This window comes from Hevea brasiliensis, chromosome 18 (assembly GCF_030052815.1).
Source record: "Hevea brasiliensis isolate MT/VB/25A 57/8 chromosome 18, ASM3005281v1, whole genome shotgun sequence".
In the NCBI taxonomy this organism is placed as follows: Eukaryota; Viridiplantae; Streptophyta; class Magnoliopsida; order Malpighiales; family Euphorbiaceae; genus Hevea; species Hevea brasiliensis.
The window spans coordinates 51877022-51889927 of NC_079510.1; the positions used below are offsets into that span (position 1 = coordinate 51877022).

Consider the following 12906-nt stretch of genomic DNA (forward strand, 5'->3'; position numbering starts at 1 on the left):
TAATAACAAATAATGTAATTCTGTGTTCTAATTAATCCCTTTTTCTTTTTGTCAATAATTAATCCCCTTCCCCCCAACAAGAACAACAAATATATATATGTATATATATATATATGAACATGTCATCTCATTCTTAATTTCTTATCCCAAAAAACAAATTAAGGAACCGACATCAAGGAACTGCAGCAAAAAGGATAAAAATTGAAACCCTTCTGTAGTTTCTGTTGCTTATTGCTATTTGCTATTATTGTTGGTGGTGGTGGTGTTGCCGTTAGCACTACCGATAATGGAGGAGATGGCGGCTGCCAGTGCTGCAGTGAAGTTAGGATCCGCGGTGATGGCCGCGGTCGCAGCACTGACTGTGTCAACTAGTGAGGGCCGCTGTGCTGGATGCAATTGTTGGGGTTGACCTTGGTGGGGTAATTGGGAGGACCCCATTTCATGAGACAACTGGAGGCCAGAGAATTTTGATTGATTATAAAGGGCTTGACCAAAAACCTGAGGCAATTGTGGGGCGGTGACGGAGGCAAAATTCTGGGGTTGACCTGGAAAAGGGACTTGGAAATGGCTGGAAGGTCTTTGGAGTTGAAGTGGATTTGGGTTGTGGGTGAGATCTAATGTTACAGTTGGGAATGGAGCAGAAGCTGAAATTGTTGCCACACTTGATGAGCATGGAAGGATTGCTCTAGCTAGTAAATTTGGGTTCATTAGCCCATCTGCACTCGACATTGATCCTGAAAGTAGCATGCTTGCAGCTGCTGTTGTTGTGGACGCCATTGCCATGGCAGCTGGAGGCAAAGGATGATTATGATTGCCTTCATAAGTTGTTATCAAGATTGTTCTATCCTCTGCACAACGTTGAACCTGTAATTCACCAAAACAAATCACAAAATTAGTTTAATCTACAGCTTTGATTATGATTTGTAATGGATTTTTTTTTTAAAAAAAAAAAAAGAAAAGAAAAAGAAATAAGAAACCGATACATACTTGTTTGCGAACTGGACAACCAACTGCCATGGTGCACCTGTAGTAGGCTCTAGGACAAGGGTGTCCTTTAGCCATCTTTTGTCCATATTTTCTCCACTGGCATCCATCAGTGATCTGATTAAAATAATAATAATAATAATTAGCTTTTGCGGTAATATAACAAAATTTGATTAATGAACAAGACTAGGCTAATTAATTACACACCATGGGAGCTTCTGATCGAGCTCTAACAGAGACACGGGCTTTTCTCATGGTGGCCTCAGTAGATTGATCAAGACCCTTATTAGAGGGTGAACTCAATTTTTGAACTTTGCTAGGATTCCAACCTTGTGATTCTGAATCAGGGCTGTCTTCTCTGCCAATTCTTTTGCCATCCCTGATACTAGAATTCTCCTGCTGGTTCCCATTATTTATTACGGATGCTGTTTCCATATTAGTCTGAGGGGTGGCTGAACGGGTTCTCTCATCAGACGATGAATGAGACATTTCATCGGTCTCCGCTGAAGGGCCAAGATCCAAAAATTTTCTCTGCATCACCTCAAGTTTCTTCTCGTCGGGCTTTCCTTGAACAACCTGAAATATAATAATTATTGAAAAAACATTACTAAATTAGCTATTTTACGCATGGAAGAAATGCAGGCACTGTAAAAAATAAGTAGGCTACGAACCTCATGTTCTTGGTTAGCTTCGGTTCCATGGTTTTGTTGCTGCTGCTGGTGTTGCATCAAAGCTGCAAGATGCATCTGCAAAGCATTGTAATTGTTGGTTACTTGACTAAGCATGTCTCTGAACCTTTGATTTTCTGCATTCATTCTTTGGAGCTCTACTTGCAATTGCGCTAACTGAAACGAGGCAAATCAATCCTTATGTAGGCAGTCTTCAAAAAGCTGAAAATAACTCTAAGACCATTGAGTTAAAGGTTTATTACCTCACTTCTGGATTTATCATCGACGTCCGATGATACCCCATCATCCACCGTGGATTGATCACTTGCAGTATTAGCAGTGAGAAGGTGCAAACCAGTCTAAATTTAGATATGAAAAACAAAAATAAATAATCGTATTTCTTGAAGATGTATAAAAATAAATTAAATCATAATAGAAAGACTGTTCTTACATTTACATCAAGGCTTGACCTTGGAGAATTCTCCTTCTTGACAGCGACACATGCGGCTTTGGAATCATGATCATCGCCGTGAATGCAATTATCGGCAACAGCTCTATTCTTCTTATCTGAAAAGAAGTCGATTTCACCAACAAGCACACGGTGGTCGTCGGGGGGAGATGGTTTTGCCTGGTCATCCAGGCGGGAAAGGTTGACAGGGAAGGGAAACATCCGAAGAGATTGAGCAGGAATGTCAAGGTTTCTCTTAATATTGAGGAAAGAGTCGAAGACTACTGGTACAGAAGGAGGCCTGTTGGTGGCGTTAGAAAAGAAGGAGATAGGAGGATCAGAATCAAGGGTGAGACCCCATGCTTTGTCCATAAATCAAGAAAGAGAGTAAGAGAAAGAAAAGGAGAGAGGGAAAACAGAGACCAAAAGCACAGATAGATAGAGAGAGAGAGAGAAAGAGGTGTTATGTGTGAGAAGTCTGTGAAGTCTTTCACCGGTGCAACTGGGTCGGCTATAAAAAGGCATGGAGCTTGGACGTAGACCAGAAGAAATTTACAGGATTTTCATGTGTTGCGTCAGACGGTGCGTCAGCTCTCCAGCTGGCACTGAGCCCTACCCTTCAATTCTTTTTGTCATGTGACAAAACGGATACTCAAATGGATCACCCGTTTTATTCTACCACTTCAAGTTCAAGAGCAGAGTAGATAAGGAGGAGAAGAAAGAATTTGACTCATTCATAATAAATCAAATGCCTAAAAGAACAGAGAAGAGAAATGAATCCACCGTCCCGAATGGAGCGCTGCGTTCCACATGAGGAAATAAAATAAAATAAAAAAAAAAAAAAGGAAAGAAGATGAAAAATTAAAAAATAAAAAAAAAATAATGAAGGAATGAGGAGCAGGGAGGAGGCGAAGTCAACGAGTTTGACGGCCCGGGCGAGAGGTTTAGCGACGGGAGACCTGGTGGGGAAGTGGCCTAGTCTATGGGTGGCCCCAAGTATTACAACACTAGACATTCACGTTTCAGATCTACCCTCTCCGGTAACCTTGTTGACTGTTTACCCATGGGACCGATTCTCTTGCCTTGACTTTTTAGCATCTCTTTTCCCTCTTTGCGTTGAACGATAGCTAGGTGCACATGTATTTTTTTTTTTTTTAATTACATGAGTTTCACTTTTTTTTTTAATTAAGGAAAAATTAATTATTTTTTTTTAAATATTATCTTTTAAATCTTCATATGTATATAATAATTCTCTCTGCATTTCCTTTCTTTTTCTTCTCTTCCTGGTTTTTGTTCCAATTGGTGTAATCGGTACCTACAGCTGCATTACCTTAGCAGCAGCTGCTCAGTTTTTTTTTTTTTTTTAAGAAATAAAAATATTAGTTCAGTGTGGAAAGCATTAATTATTTTTTTGTTAATAAAAATAATATTTTATAGATAGAGACGGAAAAGGAAGTTTTAAGATTGAGTGGTGTATTCAAATTCCAACTTTGAAAACCACCCTGTTAATTATACACGTAAACAAACACGTGAGGCAATAGAAAAAAAAGTAGTTGAGGATGGAATTAAAACGGCATCGCTATTAGGTTATCGGGTAATTAAATAATTATTCTGAAATAATCGAAAATTTTCACTTGTTTTAATTGCACACGCGTGCATTTTCAACGTGTAGTGACGTTCTTTTATTCCATTGCAATGTTTACCTTTTGAAATATTTGTTCATGTTGGAGAGCGTCCTTTGTCTTTACCTTGACTAGAAATTATCTGTTTCCCTTTTCAATAAACTACAACTTCACACCTCATATCGCTTAGATCGCTATAGATGTCGGCCATATATATATATATTTTTAATTACTCTTTCATTTTTTAACTTTTTTTTTTAATTTATTAATTTTTTTTTTAATAAAAATTTGTATGAGTGGTGTACTTGAAAATAAAGGACTAAAACCACCGATATGCTTTTGAGTATAGAAATCCAAGCATATTATAAAAATAATGCCAGATTATGCTTCACAACCTAAAATAAAAGAAATTAATATATATTATTTTGGATTTGTCAAAACATTGGTTTGAACATTGCAAGTTGAATAGTTTGCTTTGTTTCAATCATTTCAAAATGGGCAAATAATTTCTATATGGAAATGGGAAAACAAGACCAAATTCATTTTTTTTTTGGAAAGCTAGCAACAATAAGATTGCTATTAAAAATCATTTTATTATTGGGCGTCTCTTCAATACATATTTTTTAATTTAGATTAAAATTTGAATATAATAATTTTGAAAATTATTCTATGATATCATTGAATTGAATTAAAGTTCATTAATATTAATAAATAATTTTATTTAAAAAGATAACAAGTAAATTAATTAACATTTTTAATTAAAAATAAAAATATTATGAACTAAATAAGTGAGAAAAAAAAAAAAACAATTACTACATGGTTGCTATCGGGGTAGAGAACCGATACTGATGGATGCAGCTGGCGTAGGTTTAATTTCTTCTCTATCAATTATCAACAACACTACAATGTGTACTGTTTCAACTCACCAGATATATAGATGGCTAGCTAGCTAGCCAGGACTCTCTCTCTCTCTTTCGGTCTTCCATTACAGCTATTAACTGAAAAACAAATCCTTATGGGTATCTTCTAATCATTCCCTCATTTTGGGCTTTATTGTCTTATTTGAAATTGAATTTCAAAATCCCATTAATTAAAATAGCTTATATATATATATATATATATATATATATATATATATGTGTGTGTTTTTAGATGTATAAATATATTAATTAATTGAAAGTAGAAGAGGGAAGCAACCATATAAAAAAAAAAAAACTCAAAATGTCAATAGCCGATTCCATTAAACAATCAAGATTTTCAAGGCTGAGAGAAAAAAAAAAAAAATGAAGATCAACATAGAAGAAAAAGACAGAGTTGACTAAGATATGAATTGACGATGTCGACACCAACCCCACGTGGCTTACTTGCATGACGTAGAAAATTTGGTGTGAGGTTAGGTTTTGACAGCTCCGAATCATAGAAATTGGAAACCCAACCCGCTGGCTGTGGCTGCACACCGTCACCTAAACGCCATTCAGACAAACATGTTTGCGTGTTCTTTCCAGTCTCCAACCCTTTTCTTGATGCTTTTCACACCCACATTTCACTTTGCTCTTGCAATCAGACTATCACCTCGGGCAATACAAATCAACAGTTTCAAATGGGTTATGTTTCATAATTCTGTTATTTTAATGATTGAATTCCTACATTTTCAAGTGGTTAGGTTTCGAAAATTTGTTATTTTATTGATGGAATTCACCCTAAATATACAAATTAAATATAAATGAAGTTAACTTTTCTTCCGGGGCATGTCATCTGCCATTACTTTTTCAATACTATAATTTTGTTTTTCTTGGATTGTTTACAAAGTTCAATTGGAATTCTCTTAATTTCAAACCCTTTTAAAACCGATAAAATGGAAGATGATAGATAGGAGCGCCATGCATATATATATATAGGCAGCAACCTTTTAATACAATATAAATTCAGAAATTAAGGGACCCATCACTCATTGTCAAACAAACATCAACTTGTTCATGGTTTTAGTCCAGTTGTGGCTGTTTTTTTTTTCCTACCAATTTGAAACCTTCAAGCTTCTTCTTTATCATCTGCTGAAGCATTATGAATCTTGAATTCTAATAAAGGCAAAGTGGTATATATGGCTTTCTTTGATTTCGGTAGTTGGCATTAATCAAGTGGCTAAATTGGTCTTTATAGGTTAGTTGGCTTTCAATTATTAACAATTAAACATAAGCCATCAAAATATAACTTAATTTACTAAAACCTCATGTTTAATGTAGGAATCATCATGACGTAAGCACGATTAGAAAAGATAAACAGTTGGAACAGGTGCATGGTTAATTGCTTCATCATTATCTTTATTTGACCCCGAATTATATATAAGTGCAATTTTTCCCTCTTTAGATTTGAAAACGTAGAAAACAGTGGTGTTTATATATATATATATATATATATATATATATATATATATATATATATATATATATATATATATTGGATTGCCATGATCAAGTGCTAGAAAAGAACCTTATTGAATTGAATTGTCTTGTAAAGAAGGCAATATTAATTCTTGTAATGATATGACTCCAAATTAAGAATTATTATCATGAAAGGAGCATTCTGATATGACTCTTGAAATAAAATCCATAGATACATAATGGTCACAACCTAATACATAGTTAATTCAATCCAAATATATTATTATTATTATTATTATTATTATTATTATTATTATTATTATTATTATTATTATTATTATTATTAAGACCATTTGACAGGTACAAAGAAAAATGTTTGTTTTGAACAGTGCTATATATTATTATGATCACTAAATCATTTAATAAAATTAAAATATATATTAAACATGGTACCTAAAAACTAATGTCATGTTATTGTATTATAATTAAAAAAAAACCACAGATAATAAATTCATATTTCAAAGTCATAAAATGAGTCTTATCTTTTCATCTATATATGGATATGGTCATTATTAATAAATTTGTTTTGTTAAAACTGAAAAAGATAGTTATCTTAAAATTTATTTATTGGAAACATAATTGAGAGGTGGTTTATAAAATGTTATTCCTCCTAATTTTAATTTTAAGAGATTGAGAGAGTATTTTAATTAAGGTAAAAAAATATTATATTATTATTTTTATATTTAATATCTAATTTAATAATAATATTTACTAAATATTTTTATTTTAAATCACTATATAAATATCTAACCACTAATAATTAATAGCTAATAAAATAATTGATAATTATTAAAATAATTAATATTGTCAAACATAATAGAGGAAAATCCATGATTTTCCGACATTATATTTCATGAATTAAGGGAAATCATACATTTCCTTTATTGTATTATTATGTACAAAGTCAAACCTTTTTTTTTTTTTTTTTGTATAGGATCCTTAATTTTAGGCTTTAGCATTAATACTCCACACTATATATATGTAACACTTTTTTGACAATAATATTGTCAAAGAGTATTCTCAAATTCTTTATGGTATCAGAGCGGGTTAGAACCTAGCTAATTATTCTTTAAAATTTCAAGGGAAATACGAACTAGGAGGGTTTGGTATCAGTTGCTGCAACATCACAAAGTGTAGCGATTGATCCCAAATCTCCATACTTTTTGGCTCCTTCTGATCATCCAGGACTAGTTTTCGTCACACATCATCTCAAAAGAAAATGGTGGAAATTATTTTACATGGTGAAGGAGTATGTTGAATGCACTCACCGCAAAGAACAAGGCAGGTTTTGTAAATGGAAAAATTGAGAAACCAGATGCTAATTCCCTAGATTTTGAACCATGGGTGCAATGCAATGCAATTGTGTTGTCATGGATCACAAATGCGTTAGATAAAGAACTACAAAGTGGTGTTGCACATGCAGAAACTGCAAGTGAAGTATGGGTTGACTTGCAAGAAAGATTTACACGAGGACTGGCACCAAGGGTGTATGAATTAAAATGTGCAATTGCACTGTTACAGCAGGAGAAGACTCCCATTCCAATTTATTATGGAAGAATGAAGGTTGTTTGGAATGAGTTGCAAGCACTCAACCCTGTACTCACCTGCATTTGTGGATGCACTTGTGGGGCTGCTAAGAAAATGCCATCCATGCATGAAGAAGAGAAAGTCTTTGATTTTCTCATGGGCTTGGACGAAAACTTCAGTGTTGTTTGATCCCAAATCTTGAGCATTGATCATTTGCCTACTTTGGGCTGAGCTTATGCTCTCACAGCCTAAGAAGAAAAACAAAAGAATCTTGTTGCAGATCGCACACCTGTGATTGAATCAACCACACTGCTCGCACGTGGAGATTCAAATGGAAGACAAAACATTAATGGTCTAGCAAATGGTGGATGAAGGACAGATAAGGGGCGTTGCAGTCATTATGGGAAGGGAAATCACAGTCATGATAATTGTTTTGAAATCATCGGTTACCCTGAACATTGGCAGAAGAAAACACACAACTCAGGAGGCCATGCTCGCAATGAATTAGCATCTCATGGTCGAGGGGGTGGGTCTTTGACCTCTCAAACAATAGTGGCTAGTTCTGGATTTGCAGGAACCATTGACAGTGGCTCTATAACTTCACCCATACCAGGACTCTCAATTAAGCAACATCAGTAGTTGTTGGCTCTCCTTGGTAGTAACAACTCTACCTCTCTTTTTGCAAATCTGGTGAATAATTTTTTTGGTAAGAAGTTTAAACCTTGGGTTATCGATACAAGCACAACGGATCATGTTTCTTGTAATATTGATCAGTTATCTACTCCTATTATGCATCCTAATATTCCACCAATGCAAATTCCTAATGGTGATTTGGTCTAAGTTAATGCTTTCAGGACTGTCTACTAGGATAAGAATCTTGTGCTAAAGATTGTTCTTGGAGTACTGAATTTCTGTTTTAACTTGATGTTAGTAGGCAAGTTGACAAAGGACTTAAATTGTAGAGTAACCTTTTGGCCTGATTTTTGTGTTATACAGGACTTACCATCGATGACTCCGATTGGAATGGGTAGAATGCGCGATGGGCTGTATTATTTGGAAACAAGAGAAGAGGGCAAGGCATTAATGGCTCAATGTTCACAGAATTCTAGTTTATGGCATCCACAATTAGGGCATCTTCCAATGGATCATCTTTCTCTTGTTCCAACTATATCTGTTACTCATGATGATAAGAAAGGAAATTTTTGTGATGCTTGCTGTAAAGCGAAACAAACTCATCTGCCTTTTCCTTTACATATCAATAAATCATCACATGTTTTTGATTTAATTCACTGTGATATCTGGGGACCATATAAAGTTGCATCTATGACACATGCTCACTATTTTTTAACTATCGTTGATGATTATAGTAGGGCAACCTGGATTTTTCTAATGAAATTTAAATCTAAGACATGTGGTTATCTACTTTATTTTTTTAGATGGGTGCAAACACAATTTAACACTACAATAAAAGCCATTCACACAGATAATGGACTTGAATTTCAACATCGTGAACTTTTGGCTTATTACATGAAGCACGGTATTGAGAGACAGTCTAGTTGTTCTCACACTCCGCAATAAAATGGGGTTGTCGAGTGCAAGCATCGACATTTATTAGAAGTTGCTCGAGCTTTGCGATTTTAGGCCAATTTACCTATTAAATTTTGGAGAGAATGTGTACTCACAGTAACCTATTTGATCAACCGAATGCCACTTTCCGTACTAGGTAACAAAACTCCATATGAGATGTTGTTTAGAAAATTGCCAACCTATGATCATTTGCATACTCTTGGGTGTTTATGCTATGCTCATACTAATAATAAACCTCTTGATAAATTTGCACCACTATCCCGTCTTGGTATTTTTCTTGGCTATCCACATGGACAGAAGGGTTACATGATTTTTGATCTTGAAAGCAAGAGCATTTATGTGTCTTGTGATGTGAACTTTTTTGAGGAAATATTTCCTTTTACTAATAACATAGCAGCAGCTTCTCCTAGTTTAGATTTGAATTTTGTGGACAATAGCATGTTTCTTGGATCAGATCAAGCTTTACTTAGTCCTCTTGAGTCGTCACTAGTTTTGCATCACTCAAATTCCTCTCAAGTTGACCAACCAGATATGGGTCCCATTTCCAATTTTAGACCACTTGAAAACACACAGACAACTCAAATAGTTGATCCTCTTGAGGTACAACCTATCCTAGATCAATCTAATACTATAGATGTTCCTTCTACTAGACAATCCACTATTGAAACATCTGCTCTCGTTGACACTAATGTCTCTTGTCCTCAGCGACATCGTACCATGCCCTACAAGCTACGAGACTTTATGGTAAATTTGCCCCCTTCTCTTGTTCCTCCAAGCTCATCATTGCACTCATCGCATTCATTAGTTAATTCGACAGTACATCCTATCTCTAAAACTGTTTCATATTCAAAATTTTCATATGCTCATCATACTTTTTTGGCAGCCATCTCTTCTATAGATGACCCCAAGTCGTTTTCTCAAGAAGTGAAACATCAACATTGGAGAGATGCTATGACCAAGGAAATTAATGCCCTAGAAGCGAATCACACCTGGACATTAACAAGATTGCCCCCTGGCAAGTGTGCTATTGACTCTAAGTGGATATACAAAGTGAAATACAATCCAGATGGCAGCATTGAAAGATTCAAAGCGCGCTTAGTTGCCAAAGGCTACACACAAATTGAAGGGGTTGACTTCCATGAAACATTTGCACTTGTGGTAAAACTTGTTACAGTCCGTTGTTTACTTGCTATTGCTTCAGTAAAAAATTGGGAGCTTCACCAATTAGATGTTCATAATGCCTTCCTTCATGGTGATCTTGATGAAGAAGTATAAATGAAAATCCCACAAGGATTTGCCCAAAAGGGGGAGACCCGTGTGTGCAAGCTGCAAAAATCACTTTACGGACTCTGACAGACTTCTCGAAACTGGTATCACAAATTCACTATAGCATTACTTGCAATCGATTTTCATCAGTCTCATGCTAATCATTCCTTATTCACCTTTCATCATGGCTCATTCTTTGTTGCTGTTTTAATTTATGTGGATGATGTTATTATTACTGGCAATGATACCATCTGCATTTGCTCGCTCAAGAGTTATCTTGATCATAAATTTCATATTAAAGACCTTGGGAAGCTCAAATATTTTCTTGCCATCGAGGTAGAACGCTCTTCTTCTGGTATTGTCATATGCCAAAGAAAATACACACTGGATATTCTTGAAGACAGTGGACTTTTAGGTGCAAAGCCCTTTTCTTTTCCGATGGATACTAAACATAACCTTCATGATGATACAAGCCTATTATCTTCAGATCCAGGTCATTATAAATGCTTAATAGGCCGACTCTCTATCTCACTATCACACGGCCTGACATCAGTTATGCTGTCTATGTTCTCAGTTAGTTCATGTATTCTCCACGACAATCGCATTTCGATGCTGACCTTCGTGTGTTGTGCTATTTGAAAGGATCTCCTGGTCAAGGCCTTTTCTTTCCTTTTAATGGCTCTCTATCTCTTCAGGCATACTGTGACGTTGATTGTGCTGGTTGCCCAATCACCCGTTGTTCCACCACCGATTAAATTGTGTTTCTTGGCTCATCTCCTATTTCTTGGCGCTCCAAGAAATAATCTATAGTATCTCGCTCATCTGCCGAAGCGGAATATTGTGCTATGGCTTCCACTTCTAGTGAAATCATCTGGCTTATTTGTTTTTTGAATGATCTCCAAGTACCTTGTCATCAACCCGTTCCACTATTTGGTGATAATCAAGCAGCTCTTCACATTGTTGCCAATCCTGTATTCTATGAACGGACAAAACACATTGAGATCGACTGCCATTTTATACGACAACGTTTTCAGTCCCATACTTTAATTCCCAAATCTATTTCTTCTCAACACTAGTTGGCAGACATCTTCACTAAAGCACTCAATCGAGCTCGGTTTTGTGAGTTACTTAGCAAGTTGGGCATTTCCAATCTTCATGTGCCAACTTGAGGGGGAGTAATGGAGGAAAATCCATGATTTTCCGACATTATAGTTCATGAATTAAGGGAAATCATATATTTCCTTTATTGTATTATTATGTACAAAGTCAAACCATATTTTTTTGTATAAGATCCTTAATTTTAGGCTTTAGCATTAATACTCCGCATTATATATATGTAACAATTTTTTGACGATAATATTATCAAAGAGTATTCTCAAATTCTTTAAAACAAACTCATAAAATGACAACTTAATTATAAACTAATACATAAATTAAAAAAGTTATAATTTAAAGAAAAAAAAATTTTTGACACTAAATTTTATGAAACTTACATTTATATATATATATAGAGAGAGAGAGAGAGAGAGAGAGAGAGAGAGAGAGAGAGAGAGAGAGAGAGATTTGTTATTTCATATACACACATTTGCGCAGAATAACTGGTGAATTATATAATTTTTCTGGAGGAGGAGACGTTAGTCTGAGGAAATCCGAAATCCCCAATCAGCAGGCAGTGCACGCACGTCTCTTCCGTCGGCATGCAAAAAGTTGAAATTTGGATGAAGCCAAAATTATTCACAGACGAAACAGGCAATCTTTCGCACTATACAAACCTCAGACTTCAATACCATGGAGGAAAAGCCTTTTTTGACTTTTGAGAGCGCATATATTTAAGGTAACACACTGTATAAATAACTAATTAATGTATTAAAACTCCTCCTTTGACTACTTTTCCTGTATTGAGGGAGTGGGAATAGCCTTGATTATTGATTGAAAGAAAGAGGTAGACGTAATGGGTATGAATGTGATTGGTTTATATGACCATATCACATGCTTTTTCAAAGTTGCATTAATGGATTAAGACTTTTTTAGAGTATACAACTTTCTTCCAATTTTCCTTGCAGCAGCCCTCCACTATTGACAGGGCTATTGCATGCTTTTCAATCAAATTAAAGACGTTGTGGTCATTTTTCTAGAGGATTTCTGGATCTTAATTCTCTTGGCCCAATAAACCTACAACAAACTGTACCATTGTTAGAAACTATCACCCACAATTGGGTTGCTTTCACTCCAAACACACAACCCTACCAGTACCCACGCTTATGGGCCTCTCTCGGCCCTTTCATATGCACCATGGGTTCTCGAATACTTTGCTTATTTTAAAATTTAAAACTCAATTCGATTTGACGAAATTTATACATTAATCA

General features: G+C 35.2%; 1 protein-coding gene across 2 annotated transcripts; it reads right to left on the minus strand.

Moving 5' to 3' along the window:
- On the minus strand, positions 1–2595 carry LOC110670578 (probable WRKY transcription factor 31). Of its 2 annotated transcripts, none has more exons than XM_058141003.1 (6): positions 2104–2595; positions 1916–2011; positions 1673–1829; positions 1192–1562; positions 988–1101; positions 1–864 (listed from the first exon to the last, which is right to left on the minus strand). In XM_058141003.1, exons 1-6 carry the CDS (start codon positions 2470–2472, stop codon positions 235–237), a joined length of 1737 nt encoding a protein of 578 aa, XP_057996986.1. In that variant the 5' UTR covers positions 2473–2595; the 3' UTR covers positions 1–234. The 2 variants fall into 2 exon arrangements, with proteins under 2 accessions (XP_057996986.1, XP_021688363.2); XM_021832671.2 differs by having other exon boundaries at positions 1192–1560; positions 1656–1829; positions 2104–2593.
- Between the last annotated feature and the right edge of the window lie 10311 nt (positions 2596–12906).

Coding starts and splice junctions, on each gene's coding strand:
- LOC110670578 (XM_021832671.2), bottom strand. CDS start 2,472: ATGGACAAAGCATGGGGTCTCACCCTTGATTCTGATCCTCCTATCTCC. Junction 1,561..1,655: donor AAGCTAACCAAGAACATGAG/GTTCGTAGCCTA, acceptor ATTATATTTCAG/GTTGTTCAAGGAAAGCCCGA. Junction 865..987: donor GTTGTCCAGTTCGCAAACAA/GTATGTATCGGT, acceptor GGTGAATTACAG/GTTCAACGTTGTGCAGAGGA.